General features: G+C 33.3%; 1 protein-coding gene across 2 annotated transcripts in view; it reads right to left on the bottom strand.

The window, feature by feature from the left end:
- PIK3C2G (phosphatidylinositol-4-phosphate 3-kinase, catalytic subunit type 2 gamma) overlaps positions 1–27,320 on the bottom strand; it is a 268,466-nt gene that overhangs the window by 230,105 nt on the left and 11,041 nt on the right. For both annotated transcript variants that reach the window (XM_004693237.2, XM_012732811.1), the window contains exons 4-7: positions 17,873–17,987; positions 11,594–11,696; positions 9,106–9,176; positions 7,170–7,233 (exon numbers count right to left, since the gene is read on the bottom strand). In XM_004693237.2, coding sequence (XP_004693294.2) covers positions 7,170–7,233; positions 9,106–9,176; positions 11,594–11,696; positions 17,873–17,987 — 353 coding nt within the window. The remainder of the gene's footprint in view (positions 1–7,169; positions 7,234–9,105; positions 9,177–11,593; positions 11,697–17,872; positions 17,988–27,320) is intronic.

Below are 27,320 nucleotides of genomic sequence, written 5' to 3' on the forward strand. Positions count from 1 at the left end.
CATCTATGAGCTAGCCTATAAGTTTGGAATATTCGGGAGTCTTAAGACACAAGGAGAGTTTTCAGTCATTTGTGAGCTTTTTTACATCAACAACAGCAACCAGATGTTCAAGGAAAATACTGAAGCTGCGCCAGGAAAGTGCATATCCTTTCTGTCTGGAGACAGGCATGAAGCCCTGCCCACGTTTGTGGATCCTTCTCTCATAACCAAAAGCCTTAAGGTGATTGTTGGTGGTTAGGGAAATGAATCTACTCAGAGTTGCAGAACGCCTTCTGTTACCTTGAAATTTGGCATAGTTCTCTTGCTTTGGGGTCAGCAACAGAGAGCAACAAAGTTTCTGGGGGAGAGGTTTTACTGGTGAAGAACTTTTTTACTAGGTGAAGAAATCATCCCTTTACTGATGAGGAAAAACATTACAATCCTGTAGTTTTCTGTCAGGGGTTTTTGATCACCTACATACATGGAAGGAGAGGGAGATGTTCTTGCCTGTCAAGACTAATTGGATATATAAGGCAGTTTAGTTACCATGTGGAGGAGGGACTGGAATGCTCAGAAAGTTTCAGTTCTGAAGTTCAACAACAAAGTATGCCTAAGATTCTGATTGATCATTACAACTAGAACTACCTTAACCTATTACAAAATTAGTGTTTTGAATAATAATCGAAAGCAGAGCACTGTTGGTGGAGAGACTAAGTTATTGAAAGAGGTATGGCAAGCAGAGAATTTCAATGCTGAGACTGAAGTAGGAATACAGAAAAACAAAATACCTGGGTACAATAGACAACACTGCTAATCCACATAGTAGTGTCTGACACATGGAGGAATTTAAAACCTGAAATGCCTGACATTAATGATAGCAACAGCAAACACAAAGTTCAAATCACCACATATTAATAGCATACTAGAAAAATACCACTGCCTATTTCCAGATACTAATATTTTTTACCCCAGTTTCTGGTGGTGTTTTATGTGTATATTTATTTATTATTTTGATATTAACATTTAATAAAAAATTAGGATCAAGTGAAAAAGCAAGATAAAGCAATCCATTGTCACTAGTTTAAAAATGTATAAATACAAATTAATAAATTACCCAGATATTGGGACAAGCAGTCAAGGACTTTATTTTTGTTGAGACTGGAGAGGTCTGCTGTGCCATGCGGGTCAGCTTCCTGGCCAGGAACTGAACCCATGCTATGGTGGCTATGAATAGCTCGATAGTACTGCACTTTAAAACCCTTGTGCCACCAGGGAATGCCCAACAGTCAAGGACTTTAATATGATTAGCTCATTTCAGGACCTAGTGGTAAAGTTGGACAAGTAAGGAACTTTATGAGCAAATGAGGATGCAGATGGCAACTATATGAGTCAAGTGTGAGTTATAAAAATATTACACATGAAGAATTTCTTCATTGGGCTCATCAACTAGTTGAGTACGTGAAAAGTGTTAGTGAAGTTGAAGAGAAGTAAAGGGAAATTATCTGAAGTGCAAATGAAGCACCAGGGGAAAAACAACGGGGAGCACAGCATCTGAGGATTATCAGAGAAGTTATAGATACAGTTAGCATTCTGGAAGGAGTAAAAACAGGGTAAAGAGATGTTTAAAAAGATAATGACCAACATTCCAAAATTTATGGTATGTGGCTAACATTTGTAGAAAAATTATGGCTTAAAGTTTTGAATAGGTCAACTAGAGATACTGAGTTTTATATATATAATTAAAATTCATCCTGTGAATAAAATTATAAACAAATTATTTCATTGTTGAATTTTATCAGGAGTTTAATGAAGAAATGATGCCAGATCTCAAGTCCTTTCAGAATACAGAGAAATACATCTCAATCTCTATTATAAGGTCACCATTAGTCTATAACAAAATCAAACTTCAGCATTACAAGAAAAAAAAAAAGGACAAATGTTCCTCATAAATATAAATGTAAATAATTATAGTATAATATTAGCTAATGGAAGTCAGAAAAATATGAAAAAGATTCTGACATCACCTTATTTGTTATTTACCTCTATAATACAAGGATATCTTTTACATTTTTAACTAAATGAGTAAAACCACATGCTCATCTGTATGAATACAGAAAAAAGTAAGGAAATTCCAAAATACCCACATTTTAGCAAACTAAGCATAGAAAGAGACTTCTATAAACTTGCAAAAGGCAGTTAACTTCATATGGTAACTAGAAAACCTTCCCCTAACTGCAGAGTTACTGGTGATTTTCTAAGATTAACCACCAGGCAAGGATACTGTTTTTACTACTTGTGGTAAAATTCTATAGAGATCAAGGTAAAATCTTTATAGAAATAAATCTTTAGTATATAGTATCTAGAATGGGAAGCATTTTCTGCAAAGAAGCACTTGGTCAGTTTCAAAAAAGATAAATATGGAAAATGAATAGAAAGTTTGAATATGTAAATTATAAAAAATGCTAGTTTGATATTACCTTTAAAGTAATAAAGAATTATTAATTTACTAATCAATAGGGAAATGAAAATTAAGAGGAAATTGAATACACCTCATGTAGGCAAAATTTTTTAAAGTTGGACTATACCAAACAATGGTAAGAAAAGACAGTATGAAGTCTCATATTGTGTACTGTATTACATAAAATCTCAACTTAATAGCAAAAGGAAATTTAATGAAAGGTGGAATCATAAAATGGCAGGACTGTTGGTTTCAGGCTAACCTCTCCTTTAAAGAGAGGTTAAACCTCTCCTTTGATTAAAAATCAATAGAAAGGTATTTGGTGTTTGTTACCTTTATATGATCCTAGGTGGAAAACCCTGTATTATTTGCTCAGGCAAGATTAATACTCATCTGATTGAGTATTAGATAGCAATGAAAACAAAACCACATGAAACAAGGTGAATACGTTTGAAAAGTAATAGTGAGTAAAAGATATATCTTTAGCAAATGTAAACTTGAGTTACTAATGGATGCACTACAAATACTTTACACGAAAGGATATCTCTCTGGAGAGAAAAAGATAGGAGATGGCACACAGGCAAATCTGTTACACTGCAGCATTTTGTTCCCTAAACTTACTGCTTAATAAGAATCTTGCCCTATTGTTGTTTTTTAATGTGTGTGTGTATAATCTTTATGTATTATCAAACTGACTGAAGGAATTCAAAGTAATGTATCCCTTTGACAATCTTTCAGTGCTTTCTACCTTACTGGAAGTATAAATTATATTGGCTAGTGATTGTTTTTCTTATTGAAGATCTACTTCGGCTCTCCAAGTTAAAGCTCTGCACTGCTAAACTTGCTGTGGCTACTTCAATGCGAGTTCAATCCCCACCCTGGAGGTGATCCACATGGCACAGCAGACCTCTCCTATCTCCCCCTCTGCTCCCCTCAGCAGTGTACTTTGTCAATCTGCTTGTTCTGCTCCCCACACTGACGCTTGGTGAATCCTCTCACCTCCCTGCACCTCTGGCCTGTATCCCATTTCTATGTGCATAAATAAATAAATCTTAAAAAAAGAGAGAGAGAAAAAAGATCTACTTTCATATTTTCTTCTCCAAGTCTGGGAGTGTTCTATATATAATTGGTTTGACTTTTAGTAGCTTCAGTCTGCCCTTTATTTCTGCACAGGTAGGTTCCAATTCTGCAATTTTATTTTCCTTGTGACCTGACTTTGTCTCCATCATCTCCTTGATTTCTCTTTTTGTGACCTTTCAATTAGTCCTTCTGACCTATTCATTTTACCCCATTTTCTTTTCTTTTTTGCTCCTTTCTTACCTCATCTATTTAAATCAGCTTCATGACATTTTTCTTCTAAATCTTATACAATCCTCTAATAATAGCATTAAAAAGAAACTCTAATAGTAATAAAATAACACTTGTACTTTACTTGGACACTACCAGTTACTATATAATATGAAGTACATAATATTCACTGTTTCATTAATTTTTAAAAATATCATTGGTTTATTTTATTATCTTCATTCTAGTGATGAATAATATGAGCCTTATGAAAATTAAATGCAAAGCATTTATAGTAGCAGAGGGTTGACATATACATTATTTGATTTTGGAGCCTTGGATCCTAAATTATGTCCTTAATGCCACTCTACTTGAATTATATTTGAAATTGTAATTACTGAATATCTAACAATCCATCTCCTGTTACTAAGAAAGCTTAAATTCTAAAGAAAACTAAGTACCTATTATAAAATACTTGTGTTGCCGCTTTTTACTTGTATATGAAATTTTCTGCTGCTTTTTCGATAACTACAGTTAGAGTTTGGAGTTAGGGAGTGAAAAGTATGAAGTCAGTTACTTAGTTTTCCTCACCAAGCGACTTAACATATATAATAGATCCCTTATTTTTCTGGTTATCTAGTTGGTATAATTCTCAGTCTAGCTTGAAAGGTATGGGGATTCCTAGCTCTATTGAAATCAGATATGTGTTTCATGAAGTTAACCCACATGTTTCAAGCATAAGTAGATTTTTCTCATTTCTAATCCATATCATTTCAAAGTTTAGCAGTTAGATTCTGGTGTAAGTTGGTTATTAATTGTTGGGTTGGTTAACTTTTTGTAAAAGTAAAATTTTGTCATTTTTATAAAATTTTGGAGATAACACATAAGTCAGAAATTTATTCTTTCACCTAAATTAAAATCTGTTCTACAAGGCTTTGTTCTTCAGGTGAACTTACTGACTTCCAACTAGACCATCAACAATTTTAGAGCATGGTCCTATTTTCATTTTCTTGAATCCAATGAATAAGTACTTTCGTAATTTTCATTACAAAAGCATTCAGTAATATATTTTGGGGAAATTAATTCTCTTACCTGTCTGAAAATGCTAGATATCACTACAAAATATATAGTGAATATGGAAAATATTCCTCAACTTTCAGAGTATTAGCAAAATAGAAAACAGAAAAAAAATGTCTTGGTATGGAGAAAAATGTAGATATATAAATCACCTATAAACCTAGCAGGCAGGATGTGTACTTTAACTAAAGCCTGAAATTTATTATATAACCATTGCTGAGTAAAAAAAAAGTCTTTGGAAAACTAAATTACACATCTTACACAATATTTATCCCATATTTATTCAGCTTGCATACTTAGTATTTTCTTTCAAATAAAGTGAAGTAATTCAAGTTTGGAAAATATAAAAACATCATTTTTCAAATTGCATCTATTTTTGACATTGATGAAATGCAATTGAATGCACTTGTCAAATCAATAGAAAGTGTAAAATTGTGAATTGATAATATCACAGTCTGTCCTCACTTCTTAGATATTTGCTATTGGTGCGTCATAGAAAGAATCTCATAAAAAGTTCATTGTTTTGATTGAAGTTGATCTGGAAAATCACAGACACTGACCTATTTATAAAATAAATCAGATGGGGGCAGTGACTGTTTTTCAGTGATAATGTAAAGACACTATTTCTTTGATGTTTTGCCAGATTTTAAGTCATGTTGAAAAAATTTACAAGAGACAATAATTTCTTTCAAAATGAGAGTCTTCATATATGAATATCATAATCAGATTTCTTAGAAATTAAGAAATATTGCAGCTTTTCAACAATCTGTGTGCTTATATAAGATGCCTGTGATACATTAGCAGCATTGAGATACTGAGATACATGATTAAATCTCACTGGTAAGTAGGTTACTAGAACCTCAAAATTCTATCTTTGTAGAGTCAAGGGACATAGATGATCTAGGAATGAATTCTTAATGTGCCTCGGGTATCTGGTAAATTTCAAATTATATGCTAGGAAAAACAACTATCAGAGATTAATCAAGCTGAAAGAAGTAATAATGACAGCTGTAGGAGTATCTGGTAAATTTCAAATTATATGCTAGGAAAAACAACTATCAGAGATTAATCAAACTGAAAGAAGTAATAATGACAGCTTTAGGAAGCTTCAGACAATCTAATTTGAATTCTTTCACATTTTATACTTTAAATATACAGATTTAGGTCAGTCTCAAGAAAGAAAATGAAGTTAGAATGAGAGGATTACACTTTGGGAAGGAATATATGACTTTAGATGTTTATGTGGAATTCACATGATTTGATATCTACATCAACAAATAAAATTTATTATTTTTAGATTTCCTGACTTTTTAGTATTAGAACTAGTTGCTTAAGATCTGTATCCTTTGTGTGTATGTGTGTGTGTGACTGTTTAATGGAAAAAGAAGTCTTTACTTGATTTGTAAACATTCTCATGTAATTTTCTGTAAGGATATTTTTTATCTGTGCAAGACTAATATTCCCTGGAAGAACAAACTGTAAGAAATGGTTTGCCTGGTGCTGTCCACAACTTAGATAGCCAACAGAAGATCCTATCTCAAGAGCTTTAGTCTAAATCATTTGTCTCCCTCCAAGCTCTCTTCTATCTTTAATTAGATTCATGTCTCCATGCAGTCAGCAGCTAGAAGTGTGTAGGTATTCTAAACACTGTGTTCTTTTGTTGCCCAAATTGCACGTACTCTTTCACCAAGTTGTATAGCTTGCACATTTTTACCTGTTATGAAGTGTTCCTGTTAGTTATCCTTATAATAGAGCTTTTGTCCATGTATCTCTTTAGACTAATGAAATATTTCTCTAGTCCCCTAGTTGTCATTCTATTGTCCTGTTCAATAGCTCCATGTTGTATTGGTTGTTAAATTTTAAAAAAAATCATTAAATTGTCTGTAAAATGCCCTTAAGAGCCCTACATAATTTAGCCCTTGTTTGCTCTCACTTGGTCTCTTTACAGGCTCTCATCTTGACTCCTAATTGTTATACTTCAAATTTCATTGTTTTCCTCATCATACCAGCCTATTTCCTAATTGTTTCTGTTTGTATTGTTCTTTTCTCTTCATATCTTTATGCCCCATTTTGCAGTATCCTTACCTGGCCCCTTCTCTGCCATAATTATTTATCATAATTATTTATCAAATAAGTGAAACTGATAACTCTTTGTTATGTGTCCTGCTTACATACAGGTCTTTCACAGTGTCCATGACACTATTATATACATCTGCTTTCTTGTCTGTTTTGCCATGATAGCAAAAATGCCTCTCAAATGTAGCTTTCTGCTTTGTCTTTGAATCTTCAGGAACTTGTAGAGTTTTAGAAGAATACTAGATGCTCATTAAATGCTTACTAAGTTGATGGATGTAGTAGTCAAAATTAATACCTGGATTTCCAATAGACATTTCAGGTGGAAGTTATATTTTTGGATTGCTGTTGAGAGGCACTTTCTGAAAGAAAAAAAAAAAAGCAAAACTCATTTATAATTGGGTGGGAAAGTATTAGCACATTTATCACAGGTTGTCTTTCTGACTCTATATAAGGAATGATTTCAAAAAGGTTTATTCTTGACACACTTCCAAAACTATTTCAGATGCATATTTTATAAGTTTGTATAACTTAATGGGCTATAAACTTTAAAATTTGGAACTTCAAAGAAATCCATAACAAATTAACCAAATCTCTCAAAGATCAGTAATTATATCTAACTACTGTTAAATCAAAATGTTAACTTTCAGGGTGATTTATAAGGAAATAATGACACATACTGGCATCACAAAATGTTAAATATATAAGATCATGTGGAGAATTGCTTTTAGAATAACTGGCATACATTTAGTAAATGTGGTTGTTTTTTGACATCAAATCTCTTTCTCTCTTTTTCCACTAAATTTCTCTAGCTTTATCTCCATCTGAGATGAAGTTATACTAGTTGAGCACAGATTCTTCTAGACTTAACTGTACAAAATTATTTTTCCAAACATTATTTCTTTCTCTTCCCTGGAAACTCTTCATTGACTTGAATAATAAGTTAATAATAGTGAGGCTGAAATATAATGAAAGCTACCTTGCTCTGATCACCTTTTCACAGGTTGGCTTATCTCTTTTCCTTGGGAAATAGTCACTTATAAATCACTACTTCCATCAAATCAGTGTAATACAGTCTGTTATCAACCAGGGACTTCCTACTTTGTATAGAAATTTTCAGATTTGATATCTTGACAGAATTTTTAATATAAATTTATTTTGGAACAAGGAAGCAAGTCTTGTTAATATGCCACCTTGATATGAACCAAACCCCAATACATGTAAAAGCTATAATGAAAATTTGTATCAGGTTATGTCTGACATTTTCTAGTCCTGCCCACTCTGTGATTTTTATATTGTGAGGTTGGATATTTGGGGGTCACAATAAGGAAAGACACACATGGAAAGACAGTAGTTTAATAGGCATTTGCACATTTCAGCAAAAGTGATTTCAGTTGTGAACTGAGTAGTCTTGGGTAAGTTATTTAATTCTGAAGGAAGATGGTATATGTTAGCAAGGAATTAAGGGGAGAATTAGATGAGATACTATATGTAAAATGCATAATGACTCCATGAAGTGATAGTTCATTAATGACCACTAAAATAATTTTAACACATATTTTTATAGCAAGCTTTGCTTGTATATGTATGTGTGTGTTTATTCCATTTTTGTTTAATCAGTTTAGAACAATCGTAATTCCAGATAAACTCAAACTGTAGCATATCTTCTCCCAGCTTAGCTTCCTGGCAATTTTGTTCTTTCAAATGATACATGCATATATATAAATAACAGAATCAATTAGAATATGTTCATTTGCTGACACTTGAGTTTTCCAATTTGAATAATCGCTCCTCTGTTTATGATATACCAATTATTTATAGGAGTTACAGAAAGGAATTTAAAGTAGGAGATGGTAACTTTCAAAATATGGGAACTCAGTTAAAGATAGAGTTTAAGTGACAAATGCATACTCAAATTCTCAAAAATGAATGTGAAAAAAATCTTTGAAATTGTAATCAATAGTAGCAGCGATACTTTTAAATGAATATTAGATTATTCTAGAAGGTGTTAGCATCTCCTCAGCTATATCTGAATAATTGTGAAGAATAGATAATTGTTAACAGTTTTTGCCAAAGGGAGATATCTTAAAAGTACATTATCTTCCATGGAACTAGTGAAAGGATAGTTTTTACAATCAGCTGAAGAACACTGTGATTCGGCATTTGAGAACTCACTGTTATTTGGCACTTGAGAACTTGTGATTCAGTCTTGGAACAGAAATAAAATGTCTTACCTGGATGCTTTCCAAATATGCATAAACTCTAGAAGTTGGTTCAGATGAAACTGATTGTGGTCATCTTCATTCTGTGGACAGCAGAATATATTAATATTTATAGCGTGAATAGGAATGAGTGCCAGATAAAAATAGGTCTGTAACTTCCTGCTGTCATTTTACTCACTGCTTTTGATAACCCTCATTCATCATTTTAATACTTTGTTTTAAAGACCTTACAAGACTTAACTATATAAACATTCTTTTCAAAAGTAAGTCAGAAAGCTGAGCATTTGTTGAGTGTAAACCTGAAGGACAGCTGAAAAACTTCTGACATCACCATGTTTAAACACTGTTTTTTCTGAATAGATGGGGCAGTATTTTAGGTAGCAGTTCTCCACATATGTACACATTTTCTTTACATTTAGGACACATGTCATGGACATCTAAGACTTAACTTTCCAGGACAGCCTGCACACACATAATCAACTCCAGATTTCTGCTATACTACATCCTGCCACCAGACTGCCAGTATAAGAAAATGTCTCATTAACACAAAATTGTGTTCAAGTTTCATGAAACTTGTGATAGTTATAAATTTTTGTGTTCATGAAACTTATGATAGGTATAAATTTTTCATACTGGTTTTCTCCAAGGTGGAACAATAGCAGTAGCAATAGCAATAGCTATCAATCCTATGGTACACACACACACACACACACACACACACACACACACACAAACACACTCCTTTTAACTCCTCAATTGGTTTTTCTGCAACAATCATTCATAAAAAGCCTATGCAACTAAGCAGAGAATGCAATATATGGTATTTCATAGTAATTGCACCATTTCACCACAAGGTGGCAAAAAGTTTGAGAGTTGAGTGAGTCCCATAAGGCCCAGAGTATATGTTTACCTTGTATGTCAGCATACACACAGTCTGTTCTTAAAATGACCTATTACAGATTCTGACAGAAAACATCAGAAGAAAAACCTTTATGTGGTTTTAAGTCAAAGGTAAATTAATTTTTATTTTGTATTGTTTTATGAGCAAAAAGGAAGCTAAGTTACTTGAAACAAATCACTGAACACCTCTTCTATCTCAGACTTTGTTCTACGTGGATATAGTTGTGGAAAACAAAACAAAAAGGTAGAATTTTGACTGCTCTGAAACTCATTCTCAAGACATTTGAATTCAGCTCACACACTCTAGGCATATTTATTGCACTAGTTGGTAGTATTGGTTTAGAATATTGTGACTCACAGACTAGACTTAAATCCAAGCTCTTCTGTTTACCGGTTCCATGAATATAATTGGGAAAAGTCATGGAAGAGCCTGTGACTCAGTTTTCTTATTTTATCAATACTTACCACATAGGATTGTTGTAAAGATTAAATGTAATAGAAAAGTTGTCCCAGATACATAATACATAATATATGCTCACTGCATATTATATCATAATGGTGAGGTTACAGAAAAAAACTCAATTTATATGAAACTGAAATGTTAATGTTTTGTGAATTACTACCAATGTGATTAGTCATTTTTTTTAGAAGCATATAGCTTCTGAACAAGAGTAGAAATTAGAACAATATATTTTCACGTCTGTGTTGAAATGAAATATGATTTCAACTTTTCGTCAACATTGAGGACCATTTGAAGACTTGGTTTATTCAGTATTAAGATATTCACTGTCATAATGTTTATTTGTGGAGATTTCAGATGCATAGACTTGGAACTGTGAACACTAGCTGTGTTGGATAACAATTCTAAAGATATTTCTAAACAACGCTCTTATGGCCTCATTATGTTATATTCACATAGCTATATTGTAACCTAATGTACCACCTGACACTTTTTATGATGAAACACCTTGGACTAGGAAAGGTAGTTTGTGTGGATATCTGAATCTGATGTAAATGACAGGGTGATGGGATTTTTTCTTAAAGCAGATAAAAAACTGCCAAAATATCAAAGTTCACTGCTGGGGTGCAATTTGGGTTTGAAGTAGCTCAACGCATCACACAACAATAACATTCATATATTACAGCTTGAACCCTTGTCATTAAAGCTACAAAAACTCCATTTCTCAGTTGTTTATTATATATATTATCAACATTAAGCATTTGAATTTAAATTGTATTGACACCATAAAAAGTTTTCAAGTAGAACAAGAGTTGTGTAAGTTTTCTGCCTTCAATAGTATCAACTTCCTATTTTCTATTCTGTTGAATACATGGATACTATGAATATAATAACATTAATAAGTTTTTCACAATATTTCCAAGAAAGCAATTACTTGCAGTTGTATATTCATGTAATTGCTTCATTTGAAATTGTCAACAGATATTTAGATAAATATTTCATTATGCTTCAATAAATATATTCAAATAAACATGTATTAATTAAACTATGTATTTCCAGATTGCCAGCAGTCCATAAAGTTAAAAATACTGTCCTTTAAATGATAGTTTATTAATTGCAACCAATGTTAGGCAGTTTTACCTTTCGAGATAATTTTCCTGGAGCTTCCCTATTTTTCTGCAAGTGAAGCTGAATAACAGATTTATCTTTCTGAAATATTTTGTGACTTCCCAAAGAGTGATCACTGTAGGAAAACAGCAACAACAACAACAATTATTTCTTTCTTTAGACCCTAAAGAATATATTTTCCTATGTAAAAACATCTTTTTTTGGAATTCAGCATGATGTTTTTTAATTAGTTACCCTTATTTTGTTCCTTTTAAAATAACAAGATGTTACAATTATTTTCAAGTGCCTTAAGTTAGAAAATGACCAAGTATCGCTAGAATGGGCATAATATAATTAAAATACAGAATGTATATTCTAAGTTAATTTCACCCACCCATCTCAAAATTGAGAGCAAGATTCTTCTGGGACAACTAACTGAGAACACAGTATGACAATATGTACCCGGGACTATTGTATCAGGGAAGCAGAGCTGTGTATGAAAATGCTGTAAGCTTTAACAATAGATTCACTAGCTCTGTGACTTCATGTGAAACATTCTTCATTTTAGAGTTGATATATTAATATTTACATCAAAACATTGAAAAGGTTAAACAAAAATATTCTTACATATTTCAGAAATTTCTCTTTGTTCTTTCTTTTCCTCCCCCTTTTCCCCCCTTTCCTTTAGGCTTCACTCTCCTTTTCCTTCCCACTCCCTTCCCCCTTCCTTTTTTTTTGTAATACCAGTTATTGAATGCAAACAAATCCAAATTTAAATGGTTTCTTCTTCTACTATTTACTGAAGATAGCAACTGGTGACACTCAGAATAGGCATACCTATGATTCTTCAAATCAACCTCTCCAAGAAGCTCAGACCTTTGCTTCCTGGGACACTTTACTATGAGACAGAAATTAGTGTGAATTGAAGTTAACTGAAGCACTTCAGTCTGAGGAGAAGTCTGTAGTTCTTACCCTTCTCCTAACTGAGGAAGAATAAAGACTGAGGAAATAATCCAGATGTAGGATTATCTGCAGAACTGTCTTCTCTAAGAAGCTCATCCTATTTGCAGCGTAAACATGAGTCACCCCTCTTCTGCATGTCAGCTCTCCTCCTTCCAGGCTTCTGACTTACTCCTTAAGTCAGGATTTATGCCCTCTTCTCTCTGACTGATTCTGGAATCCTCATGAATTCTTAAATTCTCAGATAATTGATTTTTTGCTTTTGCTATCCTGTGTGATGCTGTTGTAATTTCTGACCTAGAGGAACCCAGAGGGGTGGAATAATTTCCCATATCTGAAGTTAATTTCAAGTTCTACAAGATAGCAGCTGAGTCTATATATATATATATATATATGTATGTATGTATATAAAATATATATAATATAAAATATAATATACTATATTATATATATATATAATATAATATTTTATATATAATATGTTATATATTAGAATATATATTATATATATATATATATAATATATATATACACTCCACATTTTCACAACTGAAGTGCATCAAAGCAAAATCAACAGCTCTGTAAAGATAATTACAGCCCCTGCATATTTGGGAGCAAGCGCATAGCAGAAGAGGGTAAGAAAAACTGTAATTGAATGGTATTTGTAGTGACACTGGGCAGTAGGACCCATAGGAAGGAGAGGAGACTCCTATGTAAGTTGTTAACTTGTTACATGCCCACATCAGCAACTCTGGAGATCCAGCACTGTACTGGAGAAGGGATGCTCAAAGGGGTGAAAACTGAGATACCTTAACTGAATACGCTCACAAACCACAGTTTAAGGACCTAAATCTTAATAATAAGAGCAAGAAATCCAGTGTAAGGTCCTGGGGCTCTGGGGCTCAAAGCAAAGAGAAATTTTGCTTAAGTCAAGGATATAAAATATGCCCATAATTCTTAAGCACTTGTCATTTTCAAGAAAGATTATTTACTTTTTCCTTACCATGCTGTCAGGAAGGAGTAAAAATTACCTTCTCTCATTCTGGGGATTTTCTTGGGCTGGTCAAATAATCAGATTAACGCCAAAAGCATGAGCAAGAAAAAATCAATTATGTACATAGAGGGGATTTATGTAGAAATGAGGTTTTCAAAGATAATGAGGCAAAAATGGAGTTTATATTCCAAACCATGGAAAGGATAGGAGTTTGGAACTTGAAGTACAGGAGGGATTTTACATAAAGAATCAAGAGTGACTTATGTGGCGAAGACTAGATGTTCAGTAATTATTTGCCTTACCATATAGATGTTTCTCCAAGATACATCTGTTTTCCTTCCAGGGAATAACAGTTATATACAACTGTTTCCTTCCTTGGGAGGAAAACAGATGTAGGAACACTCTAGGAAATAGTATTTCTGGCCTTACAGCTGAGCTCAAGTTTAACAGTAATGATTTTCTAACTCTACTTTCTAAAGATTTTTTTAAAACATACATTATTAGTCATGCTATTATCTGAAAGCTTCTCTCTCAAAATAATGGATTTATTTTCTTAATACTCTGACAGCATAAAAGGTCGTGTTTATTGCAAACGTTTTATAAATTAAAAAAGAGAAATGAATATATATCATCTGCATTGTAGCTCTTTTTCAGTGTTTCAGTATTTCAAATAATACTCTTATTTTAATATATATGATTTCATTTGTTCTTCCAAAAGAACAATTTTAAGTTTCATTTTAAAATAGATTTGAAATACACTAATCTGAACAAAATTAATGCCTTAAGATGTAGTTTGAAAACATCTTCACCATTAAACTATGATGCATGTTTTTGTGAAGGTATGTTTTTAATAATGTATACATTTTGTGCTATATTATAAGTTACATTCATGATCTATTTGTTTACTAGGAATTAATGAATATATATATATTCATGTGTATATGTATATGCATATACATAAACACACATGTATATATATATGTATATATAGAAGCAGAATTGCTGAAATGTGTGTTTTTGACACATTTCTGTAGTTTTTTTGACACATTTCTGTAGTTTTTTTGACACCATTTTGAAGAAATTCCCTTTAACAGTACTATCTCAATGTGTATTTCTAGCAGCTGTTTGGATATGCTCCATTTTCCCACTGAACTTCATCATAAATGTCTTAATAATTTGATAGGCAAAATATCAGTTAACTCTTTCAATAATTTCTTGTTTAGGGAATTGTTGCTCACATTGTTGAATTTTTTTCATGCTAATTATCTTAAAAAACAAGATATAAGTTCATTTCATATATCTTTAGGCTATGTATATTTTGTCACATGAAACTAGTTTCTTTTCTTATTATTTAGCCTTTAAAAATTATTTGATCTGTTGACTTTTTGTTATACCAATTCCTTATTCCTACCATTAATTCCTCTCTTCTCTCTGATCTATAGTCTCTTGGTATATAATAATATTAATTCTGCCCTTATAGTAGTACAACATTGTAATAGCCATTGACATGGTGTTATGACTTCCTTAGGCACAGGAGGGAAGGAGGATTATATGTGAAGTATCTTTCAATGCTTGTGCTTAAGCAAACACCATGCACATGTATGACACTCAACAGGTTTTGAATTGAGCTGTTACGTCTACAATCCTTGCGTGAAGACACCTGCAAAACTGTATATATTTTCTACTCTTTGCTTCTGCATAGTCATTAGCTGTTTTCATTATCCCACTCAAGAGCTTTTGAGATATTATTATATGTTTAAGAGCCAGGGCTGTGCAGTTTATTAAATCAAATTTTAAATCAGGCTTCACTCTACTAGTTTCCAAGTTATATGACCTTCAACAAACCTTGGAATATCCTATCTGTAAAACAAGGGCTATTTGTTTCTTTGATATATTAATCAACAGACTTGCAAATCTGTCCAATATGCAATAAGCAAATTGGAGTTAAAGTGTAGCAGTTAAGTGGCCTCCCCGGTGGCACAGTGGGTTAAAGCACAGCACTGAAAAGCTAAAGCCTCTTTAGCATGAGTTCAATCCCTGCCCTGGTGGTGACTCACATGGTGCAGCAGACCTCTCCTGACATGTCCACTGCAGCCATCAGCAGTGCACTTTCTCAGTCTGCCTGTTCTGCTCCCCACTCTGTCTCTGGTGAATCCTCTCACTATCCCTGCACCTCTGGCCTGTACACCAGCTCTGTATGCATAAATAAATAAATCTTAAAAAAAAAAAAGTAACAGTTAAAACGTGACTGTCGGCCCTCCCTGGTGGCGCAGCGGGTTTAAAGATTTAAAAAGATACTCCCGCATGTTTAAAGATTTATTTATTCATACAGAACTGGGTACAGGCCAGAGATGCGGAGGGTGAGAGGATTCACAGAGACAGAGTGGGGCACAGAACAGGCAGATTGAGGAAGTACACTGCTGAGGGTAGCAGCGGGCGGGTCAGGAGAGGTCTGCCTTGCCATGTGGTCACCTCCGGGGAAGGCGGGAATCAAGCTCATGCGGAAGTGGCTTAAGCTTCTTAGTGCAGTGCCACCAGGAAGGGCCCAGATTTTCAAATATTTAAGGACATATTTTTTAGAGTTATACTGGAACACATTAAAAATGCTAAATAAAATAAATATTTCTTTAGATGTAATGAAAATTTGGCTAGTTAAATCATATCAGTGCAGGTGAGCTGTTCATCTTCAATACTAAACAAATCCATGGTATGTACATAGTCTCCCATTCCCATTAAAGAAAAAACGAGTATAATTAATTTATATTAATACTTGACAACTTTCCTATATTAGTGGACTCCAGGTAAATGAATGTTTAATAGAAATAAATCACCATGTATATATTGAAAATTAAAGAGTAAAATAATATGTATTACATTTTTTTAGCAGTAACAGTTAAGCTATATAGTTAAGGATAATTTCTCCCCTTGCAACAGTAATTGAGTCAAGGTCCATTATAATATTTTTCCCATATTATGCTTTGCCGAATTTCTCTATCATCAACACTTTGCTTTTTGCAAGATATTTCCTAGTGGCAATATTGAATGCAAATATGTGTTGCAGTTTCTTTTTATAGATATCTAATATTTGGACATCAGTCAAAATCCAAAAGCTTATTTGGAACCCTGTACATTGGCAATGTGAGTTTTATTTCATAGTCAATATATGATGATATTAACTCAAATATATCTTCTTGATCTTTGGAAATCTTGTTAAAGTCATGTGTTGATAAAAAGGTAGCAGTCTAGTCATTGTATTGAGATGAAATAGACAAGGGAAAAGGGGCATATCTGTGAGGAGAGAACAATGCTACATATGTTATTTCACTTAAATATTTATTTTGTGTTTGGGAACACAGAAAAATAATCAGTCTTAAAACTCACTCAGATAACATTGCACAGTCTTAAGACTTGACTTACTCATAGTAATAATGTTAAATTCAACAAATAACTCACAAGACATTTTTAAGAACATTTCTAATGAGCATAAAAATGGGTATGTCAAAGAGAATTCAATTTTAATTTCATGAGATAGTCATCAATGTTTAGAATCTTGTAGAAGCCCAAAACTGAAATATAAGTGAAAGTTTACTTTATTGACCACTTTAGTCTTTTTTACTTTAATGTTTTGAATAGCTATGTAATGTCATCAGAAAAATATTTCCTTTCTTAAAGTTGTATTAGGTTTTCAAGACTGGTCTTGAAGGAATTTCAGACCAAATAGTTTAGTTATGATGCACTAAGGAGGAGGAATACTCTGTCAAAATAGTATTTGCAGTTGACATACATGAGACAGGCTGTTAAAATTATTTGAATGAGTTGACTAAATAAAGAATTGAAGTAGGTATCTTAAAATGCACTCATTATGAAAAAGGTTTTATGTTCATACTCAAACCCTTTGTGACTTTTAAAAGTCAGAATCAGTATTTAATCAACATACTAATGTACCAAATCAAAAATCCTCTTACTATATAAGAATTATTTAAACTGTGCTCAGTCCTTGTAATTTTTATTACAGATAAGGTGACTTGGTTTGTGTAGGGTTTGCTTCCTTTTGAAATTGAGTCTCATGTTCTGGGAATTCCCTTCTTGGGCAAATTGAGATGGTCATTACCCTATCCACAGATCACTTAATAAATACATGTTGCTATGTCTATACAAGTTATACAATAAGACCATGACTAAGACTACTACTACGTCTCATAAAATTTCAAATTTACCTTTAAAAGGTAAAATTTACTTAATTTTATTAGTTGTAAGAATGTGGTATTTGTACAAAGTCTGCATGAAGAAAAAAAAGAAAGACGCATTGTTTGACATGAGTTAGAACAATCATCAAATTTACCTTAAAGAATACTTACTTCTGTAAAAACTCTTCACAGCCACATACACTGAGAAGATGATCTTTGGGGGATAATTGGTCATTTGTACAAAAGTGCAGAATTTCCGAAATTAGGTCTTTGACAGGATAATTAGCTAAACACAAAAATGAGTAAGAAAATGTAAATAAGAAATTATCACATATTGACTAAGAAAATGTTTCAAAGCACAAAGAATTATACAAAATTCAAAATTATGCTACATTGTGTAACTTCATCAAGAGACATTAAAATGAGATGCATTTCATTTTATTAGTCTGGTTAGAATTATAGATATTTTTGAAAACTATTATTTGCATTTTTATCACTTCAATGTTCATGTAATATTGTAGGACTATAGATTACAGTCTTCATGTTAAATCTTTGGTCCACTATAGCAGTATATAAAAATTATTCTGTAGTTAAGAGTTGGGGCTATGGAGATGCTAAAATCACAGCCAGAAAAGGTTTCCAGAGTTATTCTTTGCATTTTCAGCATAAATGAGACTTCTACCCATCTAAGGGTACCATTATGACAAAAAGATTCTCAATTAACTGGAATAAATATTTTCAATAAGTTAATTTTCTATTAACACATATTACTTAAATATACGTAATTTGGATTCATGCAGTGATATTTAGACAATTCTACTGTTTAGGATATGGTTATATTCATGTTTTGTCATGAAGAACTGGAAATAATATAGGCCTCACTACCATTTAATTGATTTACTTGGACATATATCATTTTACTTCTTCACACAGTTTCCACAATATAGTATTTTATTACAAGATCTATCTCCTTTAGGAATCTGGTGTGACTCTAACATTTAAAAATATATAGTCCATATGGTGATGGCACAGGGTAATTTGGTGATGGGAAGCCCATGGGGAGTACAACTGAGATGAAAAAAATGCACAAAATGATGTAGAAATAAACTATAATATATATATATATATGTGTGTGTGTGTGTGTGTATATATATATATATATATATATATACATATATAATATAGTCCAATGCATTTTATATATTTTGAAGTATTAAAAAATTATGATGATGAAGGCAACATCAAAAAACAAGAAAATCTCAGGTAAACACCCTAACTCCACACTTTAAGGAACTAGTGAAAAAAAAACAAAGAAACCCCCAATTTAGTAGAAGAAAGGAAATAACAGATGCCAGATTACAAACAAAATTGAGAAACCTTTATCTCTACTTATCAAAAAAAGGAAAATATTCATTTAGAAGGATATTTCAGCTGATACTATGGAAATACAAAGGATCATAATAGAGTGCTGTGAACAATTAAGCACCAAGAAATTGGACAACACAAGAGGAATGGATAATGGATATTCAACCAAGCAATATTGAAATCTGAAAAGTAGAATATTGGAAAAAATTAATAAGGACATTGAATAATTGTAGTAATCAAAAACTTCCCATTAAATAAGAGCCTTAAGATCAAATACTCAGAAAAATTAATACCTTTCAAAACTTTTTATAAAGTAGAAAAGGAAAGAATAATTTTTAGGGGAGGAAAGACAATATTCCTTCCACCCTATAGCTTTTGTTTAAAGAACCATATTAACAGGAGAAAAAAATGAATCTGTACATGCTAAAGCCAAAATATGTGTGCCTGTGAGAAAAATTGGGCAATTTCAGTTTATATTCTGTACAGAGATAAGGAATGAAATAGGGTCTGGCCCTTCAAAGAAGAGTAGGGGTAATTCCCATGATTATAAAAGGGCAGGTACTTGATAATTAGATGTTTGTCCTGCCATACAGATGGGTCATTCAGGTGAAAATTTATTCCCATTCCTGATTGTAGTTCACTTTCTGTATCAAACCAAACCATCTATTTAAATTCTTACTTAAATTATAGGTAATTTTTTTCTTTAATCTTTTGGGTCTTGATTCCCCTCAACTCAATAACTTGGTCCATGCACCAAGCTTACACATCAGGGGAGGTTTGCTTTGAATTTCTTCAGCTTTAAATTCATCACATGAAGCCAGTATTATCTTGATAACAAAGTGAGACACCATAAGAGATGAAAAGTACAGGCTAGCTAATAACTCGGATGAATTCATTTCTTCAAAAAAAAAAAAAACTAACAAACTTAATTCAATAATATATTAAAAGAAGCATAGACCATTATTCAGTGGGGTTTACTGTAGGATATATAGATGATTTAGTATCCTCAAATCAATCGATGGATGCAGAAAAAATATTTGACAAAATTCAACTTCTACTTATGATAAAAACACTAATAAACAAAGTGCACTTATGGTAAAAACACTAAACAAAATAGGTATTTGTGGGCTAAAACTCAACATAATAAGAGCCATATATAACAATATGGCGTTCTGTTCAGATGTGAAAAGTTAAAAGATAAAAAATCAGGAACAACACAACGATACATTACTTTTATTCAACACAGTGCTGGAAGTACCAGCTAGATCAATTAGGCCCTCCCTGGTGACGCAGCGGGTTAAAGCACAGCACTAAGAAGCTAAAGCCCCTTCAGCATGAGTTTGATCCCTGCCTGCCCTGGAGGTGATCCACATGGTGTGGCAGACCTCTCCTGACCCGCCCGCTGCTCCCCTCAGCAGTGTACTTCGTCAGTCGGCCTATCCTGCTTCCCACTCTGTCTCTGGTGGATCCTCTCACCAACACTGGACCTCTGGTCTATACCCCAGTTCTGTATGCATAAATAAATCAGTCTTTAAAAAAAAATGAGGCATCCAAATTGAACAAGATGATATAAAACTATCTTATTTGCTGGTAACATGATATTATATGTAGAGAACAGTAGATTCCACAACAAAAGCAAAACCAAACATAACTTTGATCTAATTAATTGATGTTTCAGGATATAAAATCAATATACAAAAATTGTTCAGTGAATATTAAAATGAATTATCAGATAAATTAAGTAAATATTCCCATTAATTACTTTAAAAAGAATAAAAAGTAGCTTGAAATAAATATAACCAAATAAATGAAGGACCTGTGCACTGAAAACTGTAACATATTGGTGATAGAAATTGAAACAGACACAAGTAAATGCAAAGAAATTCCATAATAATGATTAAAAATTTACACATTGTTAAACTCTATGCTATCAAAGAAATATATAGATTGATTCAATGTAATCCCTTTAAAAATTCCATTGTCTCTTTTTACATAAATATGAAGAATCTGTTATGAACCAGAAAGACTGAGTAGCTAAATCATTCTTGAGAAGGAAAATCGGAGTTGAAGTATCACACTTTCAATTTCAAGTTTTGCTACAAGGTTATAATAAAGTCTTCAAAAAACAGACATATGGATAGTAGAACAGAATAGAGAACTCTAAAATTATGAATATATCATTCTTAATTATCTATTTATCTGTTTGTTTAAGTACTGATTGTGCATCTATCCCACTAGGTTAAGGTATCATGGTAGAAACAAAAGTTATGCAGTTGAAATTCCTAATTGGAATATATATTAGTATTAAAATTAATAGTACCTACTATTTTACTAATTATTAACTGATTTACAGGCTGTATTTTGTTTATCATAGCTACAATAGAGGTATATATCATGTTCTGTAGATAAACTGACTGACTTTCAGAATTTATACAATTTGCACAGTGAATGAAATTGCAAGCCCAGAGTCTAACCTAAATCTATCAGATCCCAAAGCTTGTGCATTATTTCTAAATCTAAATTCTAAATCTAATTCTAAAACTCTACAATTGATTGTTTTTTCCTTTCCTAAGTAGAATCATTCAAGGTTCTATCTTGGATAATGTTATAAAAATCTTAATGGACATGTGTGTTCTCAACTTTCCGTGGGACCTGACGGTAAAGCATACTATTGGATAAAGTCTCTGATTTCTCATATCCACATATTTTCCATCATTTCCCTTGTGGATACTATTTAGTAGTTACCTGAACCACGGTGACTTGTTAGAATTATATTTGTATATGAAATGTTTCCTTAGTAATTACTATATTCCTTAGTAATTTCCTGTAGTCTCTGAAAGCAAATTCAACAGGATGGGCTGGTGACCCTTAGTAAGAAGTTGAACTGCTTTCTGCAGTTTGTTGTTGCATTAGTCTGAGTTGCATTCAGCTGCAGTTGTGTGTTTATTTTGCTATTTGCTATGACTTCTTTTACTGTCAAGCATTTTTGTTTTTAGTTAGATATTTTTAATACTATCTGTGTGATAAAAAGTGATACTGTAAAAGGGAAGAGTATCATGCTGGATTAAAGATGTAGATTTAATGGTAGATGAAATTATTGAAGAATTGTTGGAGAAATAAATGTAAAGATCATCAGGGCATTCAGAATTGTAAAAATGCTTTGGTGTGGCAGAGAGTATCTAAAACATACTGATGCTTGCAAATATTGACTGACAACGAATTAAAGAAATATGGCAACATGCAAAATCTTGACTATAATGACTGAAAACTGTTAGAGACTCCCCTAAATGATTAAGTCCAGGGACCCTTAAGGCGGAATAATTTACCAGAGAATTTCTGGAGAACCAGGCAAAGCTTTATTAGAGGCCTGTGCATGAACAGGAACCAGTGTTAGAAAGAAGATCTGTGTTGCATCAATTTATTCCCACCAATATTGCACAAGGGTACTGTTTTTCTCCATATCATTGTCAATACTTGTTATTTCTACTTTTGGATAGCAGGCACTTTCACTGGTGGGAAATGTGGTTTTGATTTGCATTTCTTTGTGTGTCTTTGGAAAAAAATGTCTATTTAGTTCTGCCCAATTTTTAAATAGCTAGTTCTATTGCTGTTAAGTTGTATGAGTCTTTATATTTGGAATGTTAACCCTTTATGAGCCATATAGTTTGCAAATAAATAATAACAAATCCAATGTAATATGAAAGGGGAAATTCGTCATGCACTTCCTCCAGGGGTGTTAGGCTGAGGTTTATAAATGGTCAGTCCATGAGAAGAAGCAGGCAGGAGCAGTGTCAGAGCTTGTGCTGGGCTGAGCTATGCCTGCACATGCAGCAACAGGTTACATTCTTTTTTTTTTTTTTTTTAAAGATTTATTTATTTGTGCATACAGAACTGGGGTATAGGCCAGAGGCTCAGGGGCGGTGAGACGCTTCACTAGAGACAGAGTGGGGAGCAGAACAGGCAGATCTACGAAGTACACTGCTGAGGGAAGCAGTGGGCGGGCCAGGAGAGGTCTGGCTCGCCATGTGGTCTCCTCCAGGGCAGGCGGCAGGCGGGAATCGAACTCATGCGGAAGTGGCTTCAGATTCTCAGTGCAGTGCTTTAACCCGCTGCGCCACCAGGGAGGGCCTACATTCTTATTGTGTATGTGGTGCCCTAGTCCTTCCCCTTCCAGGAAATTATGAGACAATCACTAGTAAGGATCTAAAGTTTTTTTATCTAGCTTAGCTCCTTTTCTCAGTTTGTTGGGCCAAATTGTATGGATAGGATTTTGAGAGCCCGCCATTCTCTGATTCTGTCCACTTGTTTAAATAAGGCTTGTGACAGCTCATGCTATCATCTCTCAGTTTCTTTTAACTAAATTCTCTTTAGGGGAACGTGTCTTTAGTATACCACGGCAGGAATAGCTCTCCAAAAACGCCGGGTCACTTATGAACAATTTGACTCTCCATTTCCAGGACTGCCATCCCTGTGCTATATGGAGCGTGTATGAATTCATATTTCAGTAGTCATCTTTTCACTTCACATGAAAAAATTCTGTTCCAATTTCTAGGTATTTCCCATCACCTGAGCTTTAATTTGTTGTCTCTTACTACCTGCTTCATGTTACTCTTTGGCTGTTTTATTATTCAGTTTCCATAAGTCTGAACCTCAAGTTATTGTATTACCCTTAAAGCCTATCTTTAAAAAGACACAAATTTGTGTCGTTTACATCATAACCCAGAAGTTTGGTGACTTTTAGAAAGTGGGTTATGTACCTGTATCTTTAGCTTTGCAGCTGATGTAACCATCTCTCCACTTTATTACAGTCTCTCATTCCATAAAATCCTCAATCTGTTGATCATATTGCCTACTGTATTGAAAAGGCTATTTAAGATTCTTACCCATTTAAGATTCTTTAATTATACTATTCTACACTCAAATAGAGTTATTACCCATTGTCTCTCATTTCACTTTTTGAGATGTAAGTATCCCTGTTCTTTACTGAATCTTACATCTTAAAATGTGATTTTTCTATGTGGGGTTCAATTTCAGTAGTTAAAATAAATACTCATTATCTCCCAATCTAAAGATATTTTCCCTTTCCTTGCAAATGCTGTTTTTGTGGAATATTACAGTAAAATTTCCCGTTACCCATTCTATTCCTTAATATATAATTGCCAATTTTCTTCACAAAAATGATAACTATTTTTTTCTTACTAAAACAATAGTCATTCAGTATCTTGGTCAGAGAAAAGAAAATGAGACTTCAAGTGTAGAAAATATCTGCAATGTTGCCATATTAATTTGAAAATTTGTATGTATTTGCTTGAATTCATTGTTATGTTTTAAAAAATAGGTGAATTCTATAGACAGTTCTCAGTTTCTCTTTAATCTTTGCAGACTGATTTCTATTCCAACCACTACCCAAGTCACAGATTGCCTCCTGAAAGACAATTACAATGATGCATCTTCTTAACCTTGAAGATAGTTGAATTAAAGACCTGGACCATAAAGCAGATTTGGAGTTGACAGTAAAAACCTGGGAATCATTCTCCTTTAAATGATAGCTGAAGATTGCAGAGAGAAAATTTCTTGTTTAAAACACCTTCCCTAGGTAGATTACATTTCCTCACTGTGAGGAGACATGAGTTCTTTTTGGATGAAAACCTGTCACCAATTTCCTCCTATGATCTCAATTTCATTAATTCTGTTTAATTTTCTGGATTTAAATTCTTTCGATTTTTATTCTTTAGAGTACATCTCTGTTACTAGTACATGTAGTGAAGGGGTTCAGTTTTGACATAAAGATTATGTTAAATTGAAAACATTTGAAATTTTATCTAAACTTTTTTACTTGACTAAAGAGACTACTTAATCTACTAACTTCCTTGTAAGGAAGTTCCCTTGTATCTTACAGAAAGGAGGCAGGATGTCTATCTGGTAGCATACTAAAACCAATGTAATTTTTCATATTTCTTTTGAAATTAAACACCTCTCCCAACTTTTTCCTCCCAATAGTGTCATGAGTTACTCTGTATATTTACAGGATTTTGTCCTTTATCTTCCTCAATTTCTTTTTTCTTATTCCCTGCTGTAAATCAGTTGTTTTCCACCCTCCTCCTTATAAATACTTTTAATAAATTTGAGAACAAACATCATCTTTACCACTCTACATCTCTGAACACAGTGAATCAGTTACTTCACTGAAACTTCTCATAAAAGTCAAGAATTGGCCCTCCCTGGTGGCACAGCGGGTTAAAGCACTACACTAAGAAGCTAAAGCCACTTCCGCATGAGTTCGATCCCCGCCTGCCCCGGAGGTGACCATCTGGCGTGGCAGACCTCTCCTGACCTGCCCGCTGCTCCTCTCAGCAGTGTACTTCGTCTATCTGCCTGTTCTGCTACCTGCCCTGTGTGTGGTGAATCCTCTCACTGTCCCTGCACCTCTGGCCTGTACTCAGTTCTGTATCCATAAATAAATAAATCTTAAAAAAATAAATAATAAATAAAAAAGTCAAGAATCATCATCTCTAATGTGTCAAATTCAAAAGAAGATCCAGAAAGAGATCTTGGAAATTAAGTAATGTTTACTGGAAGAAAATAAGTGGACTTTCTAGTCATCATTAATCCCTGTTCTCCAGTAACAAAACATTTTAATGCGGACCATAGGTCATTTTTATGATTTTATAATAGTACAATAACATTGATTGTCACTGTATAATCAGCATCGTGCTTTTAGATATTTGATGTTCAGTCCAATAGAGAAAGTAAACTTTTTATTGATAACTATCCGAATGCCATTCTGAAAAAGCAAGGGAAATGAATCAGCAGAAAGCAAGAGAAACATGAGAAGCAGTTACACAGAGGGATGAGGTGAGAGGTATGTAGGAATTTTGGACAGGGATGAGGTGAGAGGTATGTAGGAATTTTGGACTGCTTACTCCTTCATGTTGTTAGTACCTTCCAGAATATTCGCTGAATTCCCATTCTTGAGTTTTGTGAGCAATCTCTTCTGTTTTTTTTTTTTTTTTTTTTCTGTGTAAGTCAGCAGGAATTGGTTTGTATTAGTCTCAAACCAAATAGTCCTAACTGATATTCAAAATGTTTGTGGTCATCTGTACTAATTTGGAGCCTTGAAGTGAGTAAGAAAAAGCAAAATAGCAATAATAATGTTGGTTACTGAAAGACATTTTATTGGATCATTATGTGTCAAGAAGCAAAGTTGACATGCAGAACTTATTTAGCATCAAATAAAAAAGCTATTTTTTGCAAAATAGCTTACTATGATAGTGAAATAAGGTTATACACAACTTTAAATAGATCTGAAAACTTTAGAGAATTAAGAATCTATGATCCTTCCCAGAGACTCCACTTCATTATATCTGCTATGTATCTGCTAGCATCTACTAGGCAGCGCAAGGTAACATTAGTTCTTATTTTGGAAATAGTATCAGTGCTTATTCCAACTCACAATTTATACTGAAATGAAGGCATTTCTTCTAATAAATGGAATAGCTATTTTCACTTACAGCCTTTAAAAATGCCATTTTTAAGATTTTAATAATTTGTTTTATGTGCTGTTACTTTTTTTTTTTAAGATTTGTGTATTCATGTAAGAACTGGGGTGTAAGCCAAAAGTATGGGGGTAAGAGGATTCACAGAGACAGAGTGAAGAGCTGAATACACTGCTGAGGGGAAAAGCAGGTGAGACAGGAGAGGTCTGCTGCTGTGCCTTGCGGGTCAGCTCCCTGGCCAGGGATCAAACTCATGCTTCAGTGGCTGCAGGATAGCTTCATAGTGCTGAAACTTAACCCCTTGTGCCACCAAAGAGACCTCTGCTAAGCGTTTTATAATAGGAAACCTATCCTGAGGTGAGCTATGAGAAGAGCTTTTGAAAACAATAGCTAAACAAATCTCAAACAAGATTCACAGCAGCTTTTCTCTTATTTTGCTTAAAGGCAAACATACTTGCTAATAATACTTATATTCATGATTTCAGTTTAAGGACTTAAGACTATTCAACATACTTCACTATGGAAAGATGATGTTTGTGGAGCTGTTTTTAAAAATGGGGCTGAACAGCCATTATAGAGAACTGCCTTACCTGTCTTGTTTGAACTGAACCAGAGAGCTTTAGATTAGGCCAAAAGCAATTGTTTAAGAAACCACTGGCCAGCAGTGGCTCAGAGATTACCTTGATTAGGCTGGTGACTATGGACTTTTTGCTCTAGGATAGAATCAGTTTTTTCTTTTAATACTTAACCTTTTCTCT

The sequence above is a fragment of the Condylura cristata genome, unplaced genomic scaffold, assembly GCF_000260355.1.
Source record: "Condylura cristata isolate star-nosed mole 26May11 unplaced genomic scaffold, ConCri1.0 scaffold00036, whole genome shotgun sequence".
Taxonomy (NCBI): Eukaryota; Metazoa; Chordata; class Mammalia; order Eulipotyphla; family Talpidae; genus Condylura; species Condylura cristata.